The 21,213-nt window shown below is 39.3% G+C and overlaps 1 protein-coding gene and 1 long non-coding RNA gene across 2 annotated transcripts; both read left to right on the top strand.

Moving 5' to 3' along the window:
- The first annotated feature begins 5,283 nt into the window (after positions 1–5,283).
- On the top strand, positions 5,284–8,619 carry LOC116355562 (uncharacterized). Its single transcript, XR_004204573.1, has 2 exons — positions 5,284–5,865; positions 7,392–8,619. It is a non-coding gene; the product is annotated as an uncharacterized LOC116355562 (long non-coding RNA).
- A 9,321-nt stretch (positions 8,620–17,940) lies between these two features.
- Positions 17,941–21,008, top strand: LOC116355356 (zinc finger protein 558-like). The gene is made up of 2 exons (XM_031798771.1): positions 17,941–18,570; positions 19,972–21,008. The coding sequence occupies exons 1-2, from the start codon at positions 18,228–18,230 to the stop codon at positions 20,586–20,588; spliced, it is 960 nt and encodes a 319-aa protein (XP_031654631.1). The 5' UTR covers positions 17,941–18,227; the 3' UTR covers positions 20,589–21,008.
- The last annotated feature ends 205 nt before the right edge of the window (positions 21,009–21,213 follow it).

Raw genomic sequence — 21,213 nt, 5'->3', positions numbered from 1 at the left:
TTTCTGGATTTTTGTTTTAGATTCCGTCTATCACAGTTGAAGTGTACCTATGATAAAAATGACAGACCTCTATATGCTTTGTAAGTAGGAAAACCTGCAAAATCGGCAGTGTATCAAATACTTGTTCTCCCAATTGTATGTGTTGCTTTCGCACATATATGTTCATTGGTTTTGCAAGTGTCTGTTGATTGGTCAGTCATTGGGTTAATTTGTTTTGCAATGTGGCGGACTGCAATAGCATCGAATAGTCCCCACAATATGCAACTGTTCAGGGAAGTCAGGAACCAATACACGCAGTCAGTCAGGAAAGCAAAGACTAGCTTTTTCAAGCAGAAATTCGCATCCTGTAGCTCTAACTCCAAAAAGTTTTGGGACACTGTAAAGTCCATGGAGAACAAAAGCACCTCCTCCCAGCTGCCCACTGCACTGAGGCTAGGTAACACCACTGATAACTCCATAATAATCGAACATTTCAATAAGCATTTCTCAACGGCTGGCCATGCCTTCCTCCTGGCTACTCCAACCCCGGCCAACAGCTCTGCCTCCCCCGTAGCTACTCGCCCAAGCCTCCCCAGCTTCTCCTTCACCCAAATCCAGATAGCAGATGTTCTGAAGGAGCTGCAAAACCTGGACCCGTACAAATCAGCTGGGTTAGACAATCTGGACCCTCTCTTTCTAAAACTATCCGCCGCCATTGTTGCAACCCCTATTACCAGCCTGTTCAACCTCTCTTTCGTATTGTCTGAGATCCCTAAAGATTGGAAAGCTGCCGTGGTCATCCCCCTCTTCAAAGGTGGTGACACCCTAGACCCAAACTGTTACAGACCTATATCCATCCTGCCCTGCTTATCTAAAGTCTTCGAAAGCCAAGTTAATAAACAGATCACTGACCATTTTGAATCCCACCGTACCTTCTCCGCTGTGCAATCCGGCTTCCGAGCTGGTCACGGGTGCTCCTCAGCCACGCTCAAGGTACTAAACGATATCATAACCGCCATAGATAAAAGACAGTACTGTGCAGCCGTCTTTATTGACCTGGCCAAGGCTTTCGACTGTCAATCACCGTATTCTTATCGGCAGACTCAATAGCCTTGGTTTTTCTAATGACTGCCTCTCCTGGTTCACCAACTACTTTGCAGACAAGAGTTCAGTGTGTCAAATCGGAGGGCCTGTTGTCCAGACCTCTGACAGTCTCTATGGGGGTACCACAGGGTTCAATTCTCGGGCAGACTCTTTTCTCTGTATATATCAATGATGTCGCTCTTGCTGCAGGCGATTCCCTGATCCATCACACTTACCACGCTGCGTATTGGTCCGATCCTTGCTACTCCTCCTCAGAAGAGGAAAGCCGTTACAGAATTATTAAAGAGATGCTTTACATTGAAATACAGATAGAGATGCAGTAGTCCCAGAGTTAATGATCCAAGGTCAGTTTTGCATTTCACCTCCTGATTGATGACTAACAATGTTAGAATAAAAAAGAAAAACACAAGGCTTAAACATGCTCTCTCTCTCGTCTGCAGATACAGTGCCTTGCAAAAGTATTCGGCCCCCTTGAACTTTGCGATCTTTTGCCACATTTCAGGCTTCAAACATAAAGATATAAAACTGTATCTTTTTGTGAAGAATCAACAACAAGTGGGACACAATCATGAAGTGGAACAACATTTATTGGATATTTCAAACTTTTTTAACAAATCAAAAACTGACAAATTGGGCGTGCAAAATTATTCAGCCCCTTTACTTTCAGTGCAGCAAACTCTCTCCAGAAGTCCAGTGAGGATCTCTGAATGATCCAATGTTGACCTAAATGACTAATGATGATAAATACAATCCACCTGTGTGTAATCAAGTTTCCGTATAAATGCACCTGCACTGTGATAGTCTCAGAGGTCCGTTAAAAGCGCAGAGAGCATCATGAAGAACAAGGAACACACCAGGCAGGTCCGAGATACTGTTGTGAAGAAGTTTAAAGCCGGATTTGGATACAAAAAGATTTCCCAAGCTTTAAACATCCCAAGGAGCACTGTGCAAGCGATAATATTGAAATGGAAGGAGTATCAGACCACTACAAATCTACCAAGACCTGGCCGTCCCTCTAAACTTTCAGCTCATACAAGGAGAAGACTGATCAGAGATGCAGCCAAGAGGCCCATGATCACTCTGGATGAACTGCAGAGATCTACAGCTGAGGTGGGAGACTCTGTCCATAGGACAACAATCAGTCGTATATTGCACAAATCTGGCCTTTATGGAAGAGTGGCAAGAAGAAAGCCTTTTCATAAAGATATCCATAAAAAGTGTTGTTTAAAGTTTGCCACAAGCCACCTGGGAGACACACCAAACATGTGGAAGAAGGTGCTCTGGTCAGATGAAACCAAAATGGAACTTTTTGGCAACAATGCAAAACGTTATGTTTGGCGTAAAAGCAACACAGCTCATCACCTAGAACACACCATCCCCACTGTCAAACATGGTGGTGGCAGCATCATGGTTTGGGCCTGCTTTTCTTCAGCAGGGACAGGGAAGATGGTTAAAATTGATGGGAAGATGGATGGAGCCAAATACAGGACCATTCTGGAAGAAAACCTGATGGAGTCTGCAAAAGACCTGAGACTGGGACGGAGATTTGTCTTCCAACAAGACAATGATCCAAAACATAAAGCAAAATCTACAATGGAATGGTTCAAAAATAAACATATCCAGGTGTTAGAATGGCCAAGTCAAATTCCAGACCTGAATCCAATCGAGAATCTGTGGAAAGAACTGAAAACTGCTGTTCACAAATGCTCTCCATCCAACCTGCTCGAGCTGTTTTGCAAGGAGGAATGGGAAAACATTTCAGTCTCTCGATGTGCAAAACTGATAGAGACATACCCCAAGCGACTTACAGCTGTAATCGCAGCAAAAGGTGGCGCTACAAAGTATTAACTTAAGGGGGCTGAATAATTTTGCACGCCCAATTTTTCAATTTGTTAAAAAAGTTTGAAATATCCAATAAATGTCGTTCCACTTCATGATTGTGTCCCACTTGTTGTTGATTCTTCACAAAAAAATACAGTTTTATATCTTTATGTTTGAAGCCTGAAATGTGGCAAAAGGTCGCAAAGTTCAAGGGGGCCGAATACTTTCGCAAGGCACTGTATGTTTTGATGTGAGAGGATGCCAACCCCCAGTCCAATCATCGCCACCTCACCCGAAATAATATTTAGGTAGCACTGTGATTCATCAATCATGTGCTGCCTTCCATGCTCCTATGTTCTTACCTCTTTCCCCTTCTGTCTTTTACACCTCTCTCGCCACCTCCTCTTTTTTTATAATGCACGACATCTGTGCGTTGAAGTACAGATTGAACTTGTATTTATAACACTTGGATAATGAGCTTTTCAATAAAGCGTTTCACATTCTCTACTGGTTGAAATGAAGTGTAATGTGATGAAATACTCCACCTGTCCTGTGTTTATCAGATCAATGCAGATGAAGGAAATTAGATATTGAGATGAACCGGTGTTAAGAGTATTTACATGATGCATAGGAAGTGGAGTGTACTGTTTTTTAAAATTCTATCTCTGTATATATGAATTAACTAGTTAAATCATGTTTCTAGTCTATTAGTTACAATGTGTAACCATTGATGTCCCAGGACCAAGATTGGTAAACACTGTTGAAGTGTATAATTGTAATACATACATGCAGACACAGCATCATTCAAAGACTGGAATTTGATAATCCTGGTATTGGATATGACTGAAAAGAAATCTCAAAGACATTCATTCCAAAACTGCACCTTTATTTGCCAAGGTAGAGTACATGATCAGATAATATATTAAATGTACAGGCTACAATGTGGGGATCTCATGCATGGTAATAACTACATGTATATATGACTTGCATCCTTGGCACAACATGATATTATATTCTACTCAATCCATAGGCTTCATTAATGTCATTCAGGCTGTTTTGGAGTTGATACAACTGGCTATGATAGTTGAGGTTCATAGCTAGGTTCTGAACTAAAATGTATACCAAATGTTTGGGTCCATACACAGATCGGCTAGATAGCTAGCTACGCATCCATAGGCATACAGGGATTTTAATCATCCACTGCACAATAAGCAAGAACATAGTATTGTGAATTTTTCAGTACATATGTGGCAATTATTTATTTCAGAAGGAGCCAGCAAAACTAGTGCTCCATGTGCTCTAGGTCATTGGACACCATTAGACATACACGTGGTTATTCTTGTAACTGTTATGTCCAACTATGGTTACACCTCTTGGGTATTTTCCAGAACAGGGGTTCCTCTTTCAGTGGAGTCAGCAGGGTGTCATGTATTGGTTATTCTTGTTGAGTGCCAAGGTATGTTGCTATGGTCCTACATGCATGCAACTATTTATGTGAGACTACAGGTTCCATGTCCTAATATGAAGGCAGTAGGATGACGGTGGCTAAATGCCAGAGGTGATGAGCCAATAAGAGGAATTACTATGAGTGTGACGTAAGAAGGACAAATGTAGAAAACATGTGTGCTGGAAGGCAGTTGCTCGGCTTTTATTATGAAGTAATAAAAAGTATATTTGAACTCATGCTCCGTTATTTGTGATTTGTGAATTAACTTTATGATTAAAAAAATGCATAATCGTTTGTCTCTACATTAACTAAGATGCGATGGAACGGTTGACGAATTATACCATAGCTGAGATCCCAATACCCATGTAAACATAGCTTACTGACAGATCTATAAGGTCAGATCCCATGTAGACATAGCTTACTGACAGATCAATGAGTTCAGATCCCTATGCCCATGTATTGCGAACAGGTCGATTGTAGCGGTAGTCGTTTCGATGGTGACGTACTTTACATTTATTTCGACCGCGGTGGTTATTGGAGTCGTGGTTTCCTGGAAGAAACCGTTGTTGTGCATCATCTTTCAACCCTCCAATACCTGATAATGTACCAAACCTGTATTTGCTATTTGGGAATTAAACTTTAATTAACCTGAAAGCGTTGCTTCATAGTAGAAACATCTGTTGGGTTGGTAGAATGTGGAAAGACCCACCTCATTGGTTAATATTCCCTGTAGTATAAACATCTGTTGGGTTGGTAGAACGTAGAAGTAGGTTTTAAATTCATATTTATTACAAATCTGCAGTTGTCTGACCATTGTATTGTTATTTAATCAAATAAATGTTAAAATTAATTTTTTGGTCTGGAAATAAAATAAACATTTATCTGCGTTAACCACTCCAGTAACAGATGGCGATGTGCGTCTTTCAGGCGACGCGATCAGCGTGACGTATAATTTAGTGGACGGGACGCTTCTTCAATAACATCTAGTCAGCCACCGCGGTAATTTCCTAGCCGAAACATTCAAGCTGTTTAGACTGCTTCGGTGCATATTTGGCTCTGTATTTTAAGCATAATTCTGTCATATAACTAATTTCCCCATTTAATGTCATATTTCCGTTTAGTCGGGTAACGGTAGCTGGCTTGATAAATTAGCCTATCACTAGGCTAGTCGCTAACTAGCAAGGTTAGCTGGCTACCACATCCTACCATGAGCTCACCAATCTACTGCCCTCCTGCTAAAGAAGAGGAGGTCTGCTGGACGGAGAAAGAGGGTCTGTGGCTGAACATTGTCGTGAAAGAGGAGGATGTCACAGTAAAACAAGAAGTAGAGGGTGAGGCTGTTACAGTGAAAGAAGAAGAGAAAGACGCGTTCAAAGTGAAAGAGGAGGAGGATGTTACAATAAAAGAGGAGGATGCAGTTTTTGGAGTGAAGGAGGGAGAGATAACTGTTACATTGAAGGAGGAGAAGGAAGAACATGAGCAGGAGGAGGAGACAGGCGATCTGATTCAAACCAGTAAGTACTGTCTTAAAAACAGGAGCACAAACTATTGTTGAACTGATGGGTGGTTTTAAAGCAGCATTCTACTGAATGTTTATGCTTGAATATGTTATTATTTAATGTAGGAATGGATAACTACACTGTAAGATGTGTATACCACCAAAGAGAGCGGGTCACCAACAAAACCTTAACAATGGATTAGAAAATTCACAACTTTAATGTCACTCAGAATTGACAAACAAGTTATAAATGATAGGTGATGTGTGTTGCTATAGTAACCCGTGGGGGTGATGTGTGTTGCTATAGTAACCCGTGGGGGAAGTGAACACCCAGACAGTGAACATCTTTGAAAACAAAACCAGGAATGAACTTCTTCGTTACCCAGAAAGAATTTGAGGTTGAGATTTAAAATAGCTGCATTGGCCCTTTAATGTAAGATACATACGGCTTCTTATGTGTTTTATTTATCCAACATAACTACCTTACTGTGATAGCTTTCAATTAAAATAGTCAACAAGAAACAAAAATAATTATAATAACTTTGACTATATTCACACTTCTAGCTAGCTGACCACCGATTTTTATTGCAATTCATGTGAGTTAAATTAGGTTATGAGAGTTTTATTATAAAATTTGAATATAAAACCTTTAACCTCTGAAATATAGCTGACGGGTTTGCCAATGTTGCTAGTTTAACGTAGTTGCTAAATGTTGATAGAACTGCCTAGTAACCAAAAAGGAAAGAAACTGTAAGTGTTAGATAAAACATATCATGAAAACAGCTGAATGTTGTCAAGCTATAGATAGATAATAGAGCTCAGTCTATTAACATGACATTATCTATTATTATAGAGCTCTGCTCAGCCTATAAACATGACAATATATATTATTTTAGAGCTCTGTTCAACCTAAACATGACATTATCTATTATTATAGAGCTCTGGTCAGCCTATAAACATGACATTATCTATTATTATAGAGCTCTGATCAGCCTATAAACACAACATTATCTATTATTCTAGAATTCTGCTCAGCCTAAAATACGACATTATGTAGCCTGGCAGGTAGGAGCGTTGGGCCAGTAACCGAAAGGTTGCTGGGTCAAATCCCCGAGCTGACAAGGTAAAAAGCTTTCATTCTGCCCCTGAGCAAGGCAGTTAACCCACTGTTCCCCGGGCGCTGATGACATGGATGTCGATTAAGGCAGCCCCCCACACCTCTCTGATTCAGAGGGGTTGGGTTAAATGCGGGACACACATTTCACTTGAATCCATTCAGTTGTACAACTGACTAGGTATCCCCCTTTCCCTATTTTAGAGCTCTGCTCAGCCTATAAACATGATAGAAAGATTTGATTTTATGTTCTACATTATTATTATTAGGGCGGCCACCAGGTTTTTATTAAATTATGGAATGTTTCTGAAAAAACGACTTCAGGTTTTTGAGGAATCTAGCTTCACAGGAAGGCAGTTTTATTTTATGGAGGTTTAATTCAGTTCTCTGTTTAGTATTTAACTAAATACTCTGTTTGTCTTTGGTAGGAGAGGGACCAGACTCTCACTCTGACAGCGTGGAGAGTCCTGCAGGGGAATCGGACCCAGAGACGCACAAACCAGCGAGACAACACCGCTGTTCCCAGTGTGGAAAGAGTTTTAAGTGGTTAAGGAACCTCAAAGCACATGAGAGAACGCATACAGGAGAAAACCCTTACGATTGCTCCCACTGTGGAAAGAGTTTTACCAAGTTAGGGAACCTAAAAGAGCATGAGAGGACACACACAAGAGAAAAGCGTTTCCAATGTTCCCAGTGTGGAAAGAGGTTTACCCAGTTACGGTACCTGAAACAACATGAAGAAATACACACAGAAGATAGGAAGACCTACCACTGCTCTCAGTGTGGAAAGATATTTACTGGGTTAGGGAACCTGAAAATACATATGAGAATACACTCTGGAGAGAAGCCTTACCACTGTTCCCACTGTGTAAAGAGTTTTACTCAGTTAGGGAGCCTGAAAACACATGAGAGGGGACACACTGGAGAGAAGCCTTATCACTGTTCCCACTGTGAAAGGAATTTTAGGTGGTATGCGAGCCTGAAGGAGCATGAGAGAATACACACAGGAGAAAAGCCTTACCAATGTTCCCGGTGTGAAAAGAGTTTTACCCATCGAGGGAGCCTGAAAGCGCATGAGAGAATACACTCAGGAGAAAAGCCTTACCAATGTTCCCGGTGTGAAAAGAGTTTTACCCGGTTAGGGAGCTTGAAAAGGCATGAGAGAAAACACACGGGAGAAAAGCCTTTCCAACATACTAATACACAGGAGGAGAAGACATACCACTGCTCTCATTGTGAAAAGACATTTTCCCAGTCAAAGGATCTGAAATCACACGAGAGAATAGAGAGGCTGTGTTCTGACTTATGTTTTTGATTGAGAAATTGTGTTTTTGTTCATGCTACATTAAATCATATTGTATGAATGAAATCATACTGAAAAATAGGTCTACGTTTTCTTTTCCAGCTCAAAACATGATAATGTCGAAAGTCAGATTATAAGAGTTAACAAAAATATATTATGTTTTAATTATGAACTTAAGATTGATTGAATGCAAGTGTAAACCCTGAAATGTTGTTCACTATATAGTTGGGATTTTTCAAACATGTTAATTATTAAATAGATTGATATTAGTATTTATTCATTAAGATTGTCATTGTAAATGTGTATTGGTTCTCAATTTACATATCTGATTAAATAAAGGGAAGTCTATTTGATTCTAAGTTCAGACATATAAACTATTTTTAAGATGCTGCATAGTGATTCTCCAAACTCACTTCAAAAAGAGAGACTTGAGGATGGGACCTGTTTGTGACCTCACTGCTATTTCCAATCTGAGTGTTCCATTCAATCCTTTCCTCTATTTAGAATCTAATAGTGTTCCATTCCATCCTTTCCTCTATTTAGAATCTAATAGTGTTCCATTCCATCCTTTCCTCTATTTAGAATCTAATAGTGTTCCATTCCATCCTTTCCTCTATTTAGAATCTAATAGTGTTCCATTCCATCCTTTCCTCTATATTAAATCTAATAGTGTCCATTCCATTCTTTCCTCTATTTAGAATCTAATAGTGTCCACTCCATTCTTTCCTCTATATTAAATCTAATAGTGTCCATTCCATTCTTTCCTCTATTTAGAATCTAATAGTGTCCACTCCATTCTTTCCTCTATATTAAATCTAATAGTGTCCATTCCATCCTTTACTCTATTTAGAATCTATTATTGTCCATTCCATCCTTTCCTCTATATAGAATCTAATTGTATCCATTCCATCCTTTCCTCTATTTAGAATCTAATAGTGTCCACTCCATTCTTTCCTCTATATTAAATCTAATAGTGTCCACTCCATTCTTTCCTCTATATTAAATCTAATAGTGTCCATTCCATCCTTTCCTCTATATTACATCTAAATGTGTCCATTCCATCCTTTACTCTATTTAGAATCTATTATTGTCCATTCCATCCTTTCCTCTATATAGAATCTAATTGTATCCATTCCAACTTTTCCCTCTATTTAGAATCTAATAGTGTCCATTCCATCCTTTCCTCTATATAGAATCTAATTGTAACCATTCCATATTTTCCTCTATTTATAATCTAATAGTGTCCACTCCATTCTTTCCTCTATTTAGAATGTAACAGTGTTGCTTTCCTCTATATAGAATCTAATAGTGTCCATTCCATCCTTTCCTCTATTTAGAATCTAATAGTGTTCCGTTCCATCCTTTCCTCTATTTAGAATCTAATAGTGTTCCGTTCCATCCTTTCCTCTATTTAGAATCTAATAGTGTTCCGTTCCATACTTTCCTCTATTTAGAATCTAATAGTGTTCCATTCCATCCGTTCCTCTATAAAGAATCTAATTGATTTCCATTCCATCCTTCCTTCTATTTAGAATCTAATAGTGTCCATTCCATCTTTTCCTCTATATAGAATCTAATAGTGTCCATTCCATCCTTTACTCTATTTAGAATCTATTATTGTCCATTCCATCCTTTCCTCTATTTAGAATCTAATAGTGTTCCGTTCCATACTTTCCTCTATATAGAATCTAATAGTGTTCCATTCCATCCGTTCCTCTATAAAGAATCTAATAGATTTCCATTCCATCCTTTACTCTATTTGGAATCTAATAGTCCATTCCATCTTTTCCTCTATTTAGAATCTAAGTGTTCCATTCCATTCCTTCATTTAAGCCACTGTAACAGTTGTGTTTAATCATGTTGACTGGCAAAGGAGACGTTACAGCATGCCTGCCAACTGTTTATAAAGTCAAAAGCTTGATATGTCGAATGTAACCAGGTTTGTGCAGATTGCTTTCAGAGGTATGCTGTACCCAGAGTAATGGAGGACGCTATATGTTTTGTTGAGTGCCCAGAATTATTATAGATAATCAAGGAGCAGGTGGGGATTTGAACTTTTAGTCCGGTTTTATTGTACAATCTTTTCCCTGGAAGTAAATTGAATATTTTCCTTATTTCATCAAAAGTAGATCCAGAAAATTGGCACACTTCCAGCAATTTGCATGGGTTTTTTGGCAAAGTGTTTTTTTTACCAGGAGACTAAACTTTCTCAAAAGTGTGTTGGGCCGCATCAGGCGGTATCAGTTGCCGTAACAGGCGGTGAGACAGCCTGACAGGATGCTCTCAATTGTGCATCTGTAAAGGTTTGTGAGGGTTTTAGGTGCCAAGCCAAATTTCTTCAGCCTCCTGGGGTTGAAGAGTCGCTGTTGCACCTTCTTCACCACGTTTCTGTGTGGGTGGACCATTTCAGTTTGTCAGTGATGTGTACGACGAGGAACTTTAAACTTGCAACCTCCTCCACTGCGTCCCATCGATGTAGGTAGGGGGGTGCATCCTCTGCTGTTTCCTGAAGTCCACGATCATCTCCTTTGTTTTGTTGACGTTGGGCGAGAGGTTATTGTCCTTGCACCACACTCCCAGGGCCCTCACCTCCGCCCTGTGGGTTGTCTCATCATTGCTGGTAATCAGGCCTACTACTGTTGTGTCGTCTGCAAACTTGATGATTGAGGCGTGCGTGGCCACGCAGTCATGGGTGAACAGGAAGTACAGGAGGGGGCTGAGCACCCATCCTTGTGGGTATCAGCGACATTGAGGTGTTTTTTCCTACCTTCACCACCTGGGGGTGGCCCGTCAGGAAGTCGGGCAGGGTTCAGACCCAGGGCCTCAAGCTTAATGAAGAGCTTGGAGGGTACTATGGTGTTGAATGCTGAGCTATAGTCAATGAACAGCATTCTTGCATAGGTATTCCTCTTGTCCAGATGGGATAGGGAGAGATTGAATATGTCCCTAATATGTCTCATAGCAAAGGGTCTGAATACTTGTGTAAAATAAGGTATTTCTGTTTTTTTATTTGTAATATATTTCCAATAATTTCTAAAAACCTGCTTTTGCTTTGTCATTACGCAGTATTGTGTGTAGATTGATGAGGAACATGTTCTATTTAATCCATTTTAGAATAAGGCTATAAGGTTACAAAATGTGGAAAAAGACAAGGGGTCTGAATACTTTCCGAATGCGCTGTAAACTAAAGTATTTTATTTATTTATTAAAATTAACTTTATCTGAAAATAAAATATTTCTCTCAACTGCGTTTCCCACTCCAGTCTGACCTAGACCTAGTTTGTTCATTATATACATCTACATGATGTATTGTTACACCATGTAGGAACGGTATAGACCGACAGTAGCTGGCTACTTATTTAGATTTAGTCTAACTTAGAGAAACTGCATTAAATGTGCTGTAGTAAAAAAAAAATATTCGTACTAGTCAATCAACACTTTATTGTCTTTGTATGTGTCAATATAATAGTATTATTTAATTAAATCCATTAAAAATAATCTTTGTCTGAAAATAAAATATGATCCTCAACTGCGTTTCCCCTCCAGTCAGCAGACGGCGATGTGCGTCTTTCAGGCGATGCTGCACCCCTACAGTTAAAGAAGCGGAGGTCTGCTGGACGGAGAAAAAGGGTGGGTATAATTTGTGGAATAAATTACTTAACAAAAATGTATTTAAACTACTCCACTACATTATGTTTATATCTGGGTTTGTTTTTGTATCTGTACTTTTACTCTTTCCGTTTCTTATACAACATTCAATTTTTGAAGAAAATTATATATTTTTTTACTCCATACAGTTTCCCTGGCACCCAAAAGTACTTTTTGCATTTTGAATGCTAAGCCGGAAAGGAAAATGATCCAATTCACACACTCATCCCTACTTTTTTATTAGACACTAATATATATGTCCAATAAACAGACGTTCAAAAGTCGGAATGTAAAGCAAAAACGACTGGAAAGTTATTCAAAAGCAGCTGTAGTGAATCAAACATCTTGGGGTTACCTGAAATAGGTCAAAGTATATATTTTAAATGTTCTAATTTATTTCATCTTTATTTAACTAGGCAAGATGAACTCAACAACATCGACATAGACACAAGTTACCTGCTATATTTGGGGAAAAGGATTAACACAGAGAGAACTAGGCAAAATACAATGCATGCTTCTGTAATACGAGTAGGTAACAATTGTGTACAAGCCACCTAGCTAATAAAATACTGGGGCTTGCGGTCATTAGTTACATTTCAACCACAGCGATTCCCCAATTGAGGCGCAACAGAGTTCACCCGCAAATGCTTTTTGCGAACGGATTCCTGTTGGAACGTTCCACAAATTATACCCACCCAATTAAATCCCTGAATTCTGATTGGCTGACAGCCATGGTATATCAGGCCGTATACCATGGGTATGACAAAACATGTATTTTTACTGTTCTAATTACATTGGTAACCAGATTATAATTGCAATAAGTCACCCCGGGTTTGTGATATATGGCCAATACACCACCGCTAAGTGCTGTATCCAGGCACTCTGCATTGCGTTGTGCATAAGAACAGTCTTTAACCATGCTCTATTGGACATATACCACACTTCCTCGGGTCTTATTGCTTAACTGTAACATGTGTATACCATCAGAGTCCCCCCCCCCTCCACACACCACAAAATCACAACTATATTGTCTCACAGAATGGCAAAATGAAACGTTTGACGTGTGTCTATTGTAGACCTTGCATGGCGTGTGTAACCCCTCAAAAAGCAGATTTCTAAATAATGTTGGAGAAATACAGAAAATAAGAAGCATTATTGACATGAAATGGACACGTGTTTTGGGGAGACTGAACATATTAGCAAAAGAACAAGTGTTTTGGACAGACTGAACATATTAGCAAAAGGACAAGTGTTTTGGGGAGACTGAACATATTAGCAAAAGTACAAGCGTTTTGGGGAGACTGAACATATTAGCAAAAGGACAAGTGTTTTGGGGAGACTGAACATATTAGCAAAAGGACAAGTGTTTTGGGGAGATTGAACATATTTGCAAAAGGACAAGCGTTTTGGGGAGACTGAACATATTAGCAAAAGGACAAGTGTTTTGGGGAGACTGAACATATTAGCAAAAGGACAAGCATTTTGGGGAGACTGAACATATTAGCAAAAGGACAAGTGTTTTGGGGAGACTGAACATATTTGCAAAAGGACAAGCATTTTGGGGAGACTGAACATATTAGCAAAAGGACAAGCGTTTTGGGGAGACTGAACATATTAGCAAAAGGACAAGTGTTTTGGGAAGACTGAACATATTAGCAAAAGGACAAGCGTTTTGGGGAGACTGAACATATTAGCAAAAGTTTGTAAGTCTACAAAAAAACATGGCCAAAATAGCCATTTGAAGGAAAGGCTGAACTAAAGAATTATCATTTAGAAAATATAGTAATTATAACTTTAGAGATGAAGTGGGCCACCAACAAAACGTTATTAACATTGGATCAAATGCAGCCTGTAACATTGACTGAAATAGTAATATATGTTATTATAGAGCTCTGCTCAGCCTAAAACATGACATTATATATTATTATAGAGCTCTGCTCAGCCTAAAACATGACATTATCTATTATTATAGACCTCTGCTCAGCCTAAAACATGACATTATCTATTATTTTAGAGCTCTGCTCAGCCTATAACATGACAAAATATATTATTTTAGAGCTCTGCTCAGCCTATAACATGACATTATCTATTATTTTAGAGCTCTGCTCAGCCTAAAACATGACATTATCTATTATTATAGAGCTCTGCTCAGCCTAAACATTACATTATCTATTATTATAGAGCTCTGCTCAGCCTAAACATTACATTATCTATTATTATAGAGCTCTGCTCAGCCTAAAACATGACATTATCTATTATTATAGAGCTCTGCTCAGCCTAAAATATGACATTATCAATTATTATAGAGCTCTGCTCAGCCTAAACATGACCTATAAACATGACAATCTCACCGTCACCAAGTTTTTGTTTAATGATGTAATGTTGTGGAGACTGACCTCAGGTTATTGAGGTATCTGGATTAAACCTCATAGGAAAACAGTTCAATTATGTGGAGATTTCATTCAGGTCTCTCTTTAGTATTAAACCAATTACTCTGTCTTTGGCAGAAGAGAGACCAGACTCTCACTCTGACAGCAGAAAGAGTCCTTCAGAGGAACCAGACACAGAGATGCCCAAACCAGCGAGACAACACCACTGCTCTTACTCTGGAAATAGTTTTACACGATTACTACATCTGAAAGCACATGAGAGAATACATACAGGAGAAAAGCCCTTCCACTGTTCCCAGTGTGAAAAGAGGTTTAGGTGGTTAACGAGTCTGAAAAAGCATGAGAGGGGACACACACAAGAAAAGCTCTACCAATGCTCCTTGTGTGGAAAGAGTTTTACCAAGTTAGGGGGCCTGACACACACAGGAGGGGATAAGACGTACCCCACTGATCCCTGTGTGGAAAAAGATTTAACCGGTTAAGGCATCTGAATAAGCATGAAAGAATACATACATAGGGGGAGAAGACATACCACTGCTCTCATTGTGGAAAGACATTTTCCCACTCAGAGGACCTGACATCACATGAGAGAATAGAGAGACTGTGTTCTGACTTGTGTTTTTGACTGAGAATTGACTGAGAATTAGTGTTTTTGTTTGTCACATTAAATCATATTGTTTAAATGAAATCAGACACACCTTGTTATTGTACTAGCTCCACTACTATACTGTGATGGTCTCCACACCTTGTTATTGTACTAGCTCCACTACTATACTATGATGGTCTCCACACCTTGTTATTGTACTAGCTCCACTACTATACTGTGATGGTCTCCACACCTTGTTATTGTACTAGCTCCACTACTATACTATGATGGTCTCCACACCTTGTTATTGTACTAGCTACACTACTACATGATGATGGTCTCCACACCTTGTTATTGTACTGGCTCCACTACTATACTATGGTCTCCACACCTTGTTATTGTCCTGGCTCCACTACTATACTATGATGGTCTCCACACCTTGTTATTGACTGAGCTCCACTACTATACTATGATGGTCTCCACACCTTGTTATTGTACTAGCTCCACTACTATACTATGATGGTCTCCACAACTTATTGTACTAGCTCCACTACAATACTATTAAGGTTCCACCAGCCACCTATAGTTAAGAGGTAGTTCTGTAGTTGTATACAGCCAGACTTTATACAACTACAGGGTTCATGTAGATTGTTGGTAGAGGGGTCATTCTGTAGTATCTATTCAGACTGGAAGGGTTCATGCAGATTGTTGGTAGAGGGGACACACACAAGAAAAGCTCTACCAATGCTCCTTGTGTGGAAAGAGTTTTACCAAGTTAGGGGGCCTGACACACACAGGAGGGGATAAGACGTACCCCACTGATCCCTGTGTGGAAAAAGATTTAACCGGTTAAGGCATCTGAATAAGCATGAAAGAATACATACATAGGGGGAGAAGACATACCACTGCTCTCATTGTGGAAAGACATTTTCCCACTCAGAGGACCTGACATCACATGAGAGAATAGAGAGACTGTGTTCTGACTTGTGTTTTTGACTGAGAATTAGTGTTTTTGTTTGTCACATTAAATCATATTGTTTAAATGAAATCAGACATGAAAATCTGACCAAAACAACAGGCCTTTTTCTGTTTATTCATCTTGATCTAAAATCACATTAAATATTTTAACATGTGTATTTCGTTTTCATTATTATCTTTGATTGGTTGTATACAAGTATAAACCCTCTGATGTAGTTCATAATATGATCTGGACATTGCTAAATGTAAATTATTATATAAGGAAGTAAGTAGCCTTGGCTTGTCTGAGCCAGAACGGCTCATAGTAGCAGGAGCTGTTTCTGTAGTGTGAGGCAGCTTGATGTACAAGTACTTCCCCTGGACAGGACTCTAGCTCCACTACTATACTATGATGGTCTCCACACCTTGTTATTGTACTAGCTCCACTACTATACTATGATGGTCTCCACACCTTGTTATTGTACTAGCTCCACTACTATGCTATGATGGTCTCCACACCTTGTTATTGTACTAGCTCCACTACTAGTACCACTACTATACTATGATGGTCTCCACACCTTGTTATTGTACTAGCTCCACTACTATACTGTGATGGTCTCCACACCTTGTTATTGTACTAGCTCCACTACTATACTATGATGGTCTCCACACCTTGTTATTGTACTAGCTCCACTACTATACTGTGATGGTCTCCACACCTTGTTATTGTACTAGCTCCACTACTATACTGTGATGGTCTCCACACCTTGTTATTGTACTAGCTACACTACTACATGATGATGGTCTCCACACCTTGTTATTGTACTGGCTCCACTACTATACTATGGTCTCCACACCTTGTTATTGTCCTGGCTCCACTACTATACTATGATGGTCTCCACACCTTGTTATTGACTGAGCTCCACTACTATACTATGATGGTCTCCACACCTTGTTATTGTACTAGCTCCACTACTATACTATGATGGTCTCCACAACTTATTGTACTAGCTCCACTACAATACTATTAAGGTTCCACCAGCCACCTATAGTTAAGAGGTAGTTCTGTAGTTGTATACAGCCAGACTTTATACAACTACAGGGTTCATGTAGATTGTTGGTAGAGGGGTCATTCTGTAGTATCTATTCAGACTGGAAGGGTTCATGCAGATTGTTGGTAGAGGGGTCATTCTGTAGTATCTATTCAGACTGGAAGGGTTCATGCAGATTGTTGGTAGAGGGGTCATTCTGTAGTATCTAGTCAGACTGGAAGGGTTCATGCAGATTGTTGGTAGAGAGGTAGTTCTGTAGTATCTAGCCAGACTAGAAGGGTTCATGTTGGTTTGATGGAGGCAGTTCTAAGGGAATTAGGCACAGTGCCTGAATTAAGAAAGTGATTTATGATTGTATGACAGGGTTCAAGGGGCAGGTAGTTGACCTCATATTATGGACCATTTCAGAGACAGATGTTGGGGTTATCAATGAGAATGTGGTGAAACTGCAGCTGGGAGGCTCAGTATGAAGCAGGGGGGCAGGTCTGAATCAAGGGGTAGATTGTACAGTGATGTAAATGCTCTTTATTTCAGATTTGGGGATTTGAAAAATGCATGAAAAATGGTACTTTATTCAATGGAGTGGGTAAAGGAGGAGTTAGCGAGTGGTTGAACTAATTTCTTTAATGCAGAAAATGTAATTATGGGGTTCCGGTCACCATTTGCAATGAGATTGGTAAAGTATAACTTGTGTTCAGTGCCTTTTTGTATGCAGTCTGTTGATATACCAGGGCCTAACTGCATCAGTTAACTGGAGAATAGCTCAAGGAAAACAAAGCTTTCTCCCAGCAGCTTTCATAGAACGTAGATCACTGTTAAACTAGGCTGCAGAGCGTTTGTTTGACTGAATGAATATGACATTGCCTTAAATGCAGCGTTAGATGTCAAGTTTAAATTCTCATTTATTACACATCTTCACTAAGCAATGCTTTCCTTTGGACGTATCAATATAATATTATTATTTAATTAATTACATTTTAAAAACACCCTTTTTTGTCAGGAAATAAAATAAACATTTCCTTATACCGCGTTACCCACTCCAGTCAGCTGATGACGACGCTGCCAGTGTGACGTATAATCTAGTGGACCGGACACTTCAACAACAAAAGCGAGTCAGTCACTTCAGTAGCTTACTAGGCGACATAGCCTAAACATTCAAGCTTTTTAGACTGTTTATTTGCATATTTGCCTATGTTTTTTAAACATACTTCTGTTTTATAGTTATTTGCCCCATTTATTTTCATATTTATGCTGTTAGTTAGGCAGATGTTTTACATTTGCATAGCGCTAGGCTAGTCGCTAATGCTAGCTAGCTAACATCCCCGACCATGAGCTCCCTAAACTTCTCCCCTCCTATTAAAGAAGAAGAGGTCTGCTGGACGGAGAAAGAAGCTCTGGGGCTGAACATTGTCGTGAAAGAGGAGAAGGAAGAGGAGGTGGTCACAGTAAAACAAGAGGTAGAGGGTGAGGCTTTTACAGTGAAAGAAGAGAAAGACGTTACAGTGAAAGAAGAGGAAGACTCGTTCAGAGTGAAAGAGGAGGAGGGTGTTACAGTAAAAGAAGAGGCGGATGCCATTTTTGGAGTGAAGGAGGGAGAGATAACTGTCACATTGAAGGAGGAGAAGGAAGAACATGAGCAGGCGGAGGAGACGGGCGATCTGATTAACACCAGTAAGTACTGTCTTAAAAAGAGGAGCACAAGCTATTGTTGAACTGATGGGTGGTTTTAAAGCAGCATTCTACTGAATGTTTGTGCTTGAATATGTTATTATTTAATGTAGGAATTGATAACTATACTGTAAGATGTGTATACCACCAAAGAGCGGGTCACCAACAAAACTTTAACAATGGATTAGCTAATTCACAACTTTAATGTCACTCAGAATTGACAAACAAGATATAAATGACATGCGATGTGTGTTGCTATAGTAACCCGTGTGGGGTGATGTATGTTGCTATAGTAACCTGTGGGAGGAGTGAACACCCAGACAGTGGACATCTTTGAAACAAAACCAGGAAGCTACTTCATCATTACCCAGAAAGGATTTGATGTTGAGATTTTTTTTTAAATGGCTGCATTGGCCCTTTAATGTAAGATACATACGGCTTCTTATGTGTTTTATTTATCCAACATAACTACCTTACTGTGATAGCTTTCAATTAAAATAGTCAATAAGAAACAAAAATAATATTAACTACGACTACATACACCCTTCTAGCTAGCTGACCACTGATTTTTCTATATATATTTTTTAATTTATTTTACCTTTATTTAACCAGGCAAGTCAGTTAAGAACAAATTCTTATTTTCAATGATGGCCTAGGAACAGTAACTGCCTGTTCAGGGGCAGAACGACAGATTTGTACCTTGTCAATTCATGTAAGTTATTAAGTTAGGTTTTAGTTAAGTTGGTTATGAGAGATTTCAAAAAAGTAATATGTACACATTTTGTGCTACATTCTGTATATTGTAAAATTTGACTGTGGCACATTTAATATACAACTTTTAACCTCTGAAATATAGCTAACGGGTTTGCTAATGTTGCTAGTTTAACTTAGTTGCTAAATGTTGATATAACTGTTTAGTAACCAAAAAGGAAAGAAATTGTAAGTGTTAGATAATACATATCACGAAAACAGCTGAATGTTGTCAAGCTACAGATAGATAATAGAGCTCAGTCTATTAACATGACATTATCTATTATTATAGAGCTCTGTTCAGTCTATAAACATGACATTATCTATTATTGAGATTTGCTCAGCCTATAAATATGACATCATCTAGTATTATAGAGGTCTGTTCAGCTTATAAACATGACATTATCTAGTATTATAGAGCTCTTATTATGACATCAAGACATTCCCTGAGAAATTACATTTGGAGCTCTACATAATTTGTTTTTAAATCTCACTGTCACCAAGTTTATTTTTAATGATGTAATGTTTTGAAAACTGACCTCAGGTTACTGAGGGATTTAGTCTAGATTAAACCTCATAGGAAGACAATTTTATTTAATGCAGGTGTCGTTCAGGTCTCTCTGTTTAACTAAAGAATCTGTTTGTCTTTGGCAGGAGAGAGACCAGACTCTGACAGCGGGAAGAGTTCCTCAGAGGAAACAGACCCGGAGACGCCTAACCAACACCACTGCTCCCACTGTGGAAAGAGTTTTAGGTGGTTAGGGAGCCTGAAAATGCATGAGAGAATACATACAGGAGAAAAGCCCTACCACTGTTCCCACTGTGGAAAGAATTTTACTCAGTTAGGGGCCCTGGTTGGGCATGAGAGAACACACACAGGAGAGAAGCCTTATCACTGCTCCCACTGTGGAAAGAGTTTTAGGTGGTTATGGGTCCTGAAAAAGCATGAGAGAATACACACTGGAGAGAAGCCTTATCACTGTTCTCACTGTGGAAAAAGTTTTAGGTGGTTAGTGAGCCTGAAAACGCATGAGAGAATACACACAGGAGAAAAGCCTTTTCAATGTTCCCAGTGTGAAAAGAGTTTTAGGTGGTCAGGGAGTTTGAAAAAGCATGAGAGAAAACACACTGGAGAAAAGCCTTTCCAACATACTAATACACAGGAGGAGAAGACATACCACTGCTCTCATTGTGAAAAGACATTTTCCCAGTCAGAGGATCTGAAATCACACGAGAGAATAGAGAGGCTGTGTTCTGACTTATGTTTTTGACTGAGAATTTGTCCACGGCCAATATTCACAGGGCCAGGGACACCTGGTAAAAAAATCAGCAGCGGACATTTCTGAACGTTTATCCAACAGACCTGTACATCCATGAATGGATCTCTATAATGTGTAACTATTTCTGATCTATGTATTGTTTAATTGTACTATGTTCGGTTTATTTATCTGTGGTTTTTATTTCAACAGATTTTACTGATGCTATCCAAAACATGCATCCTGTTTGCAATGAGGCACTAAAGTAAAACTGCAACACACATTCCCAGTCAGAGGACCTGAAATCACATGAGAGAATAGAGAGGCTGTTGGCACTAAAGTAATACTGCAAAAAGAATTGGCAAAGAAATGAACTTTATATCCTGAATACAAAGCATTATGTTTGGGGCAAATCCAATATATCACTGACTACCACTCTTCATATTGTCAAGCATGGTGGTGGCTGCATCATTTTATGGGTATGCTTGTCATTGGCGTCACTAGAGGCGTAACTACAGTCCCTGGTTCTAATCCAGGCTGTATCACAACCGGCTGTGATCGGGAGTCTCATAGGGCAATGCACAATTGGCCCAGCATCGTCCAGGCAAGGGGATGGTTTGGCCGAACGGGACGTCCTTGT

Source organism: Oncorhynchus kisutch, linkage group LG20, assembly GCF_002021735.2.
Source record: "Oncorhynchus kisutch isolate 150728-3 linkage group LG20, Okis_V2, whole genome shotgun sequence".
Classification (NCBI taxonomy): domain Eukaryota; kingdom Metazoa; phylum Chordata; class Actinopteri; order Salmoniformes; family Salmonidae; genus Oncorhynchus; species Oncorhynchus kisutch.
The sequence above is the reverse complement of the archived record's forward strand: the minus strand, read 5'-3'. Positions and strand labels throughout refer to the sequence as shown.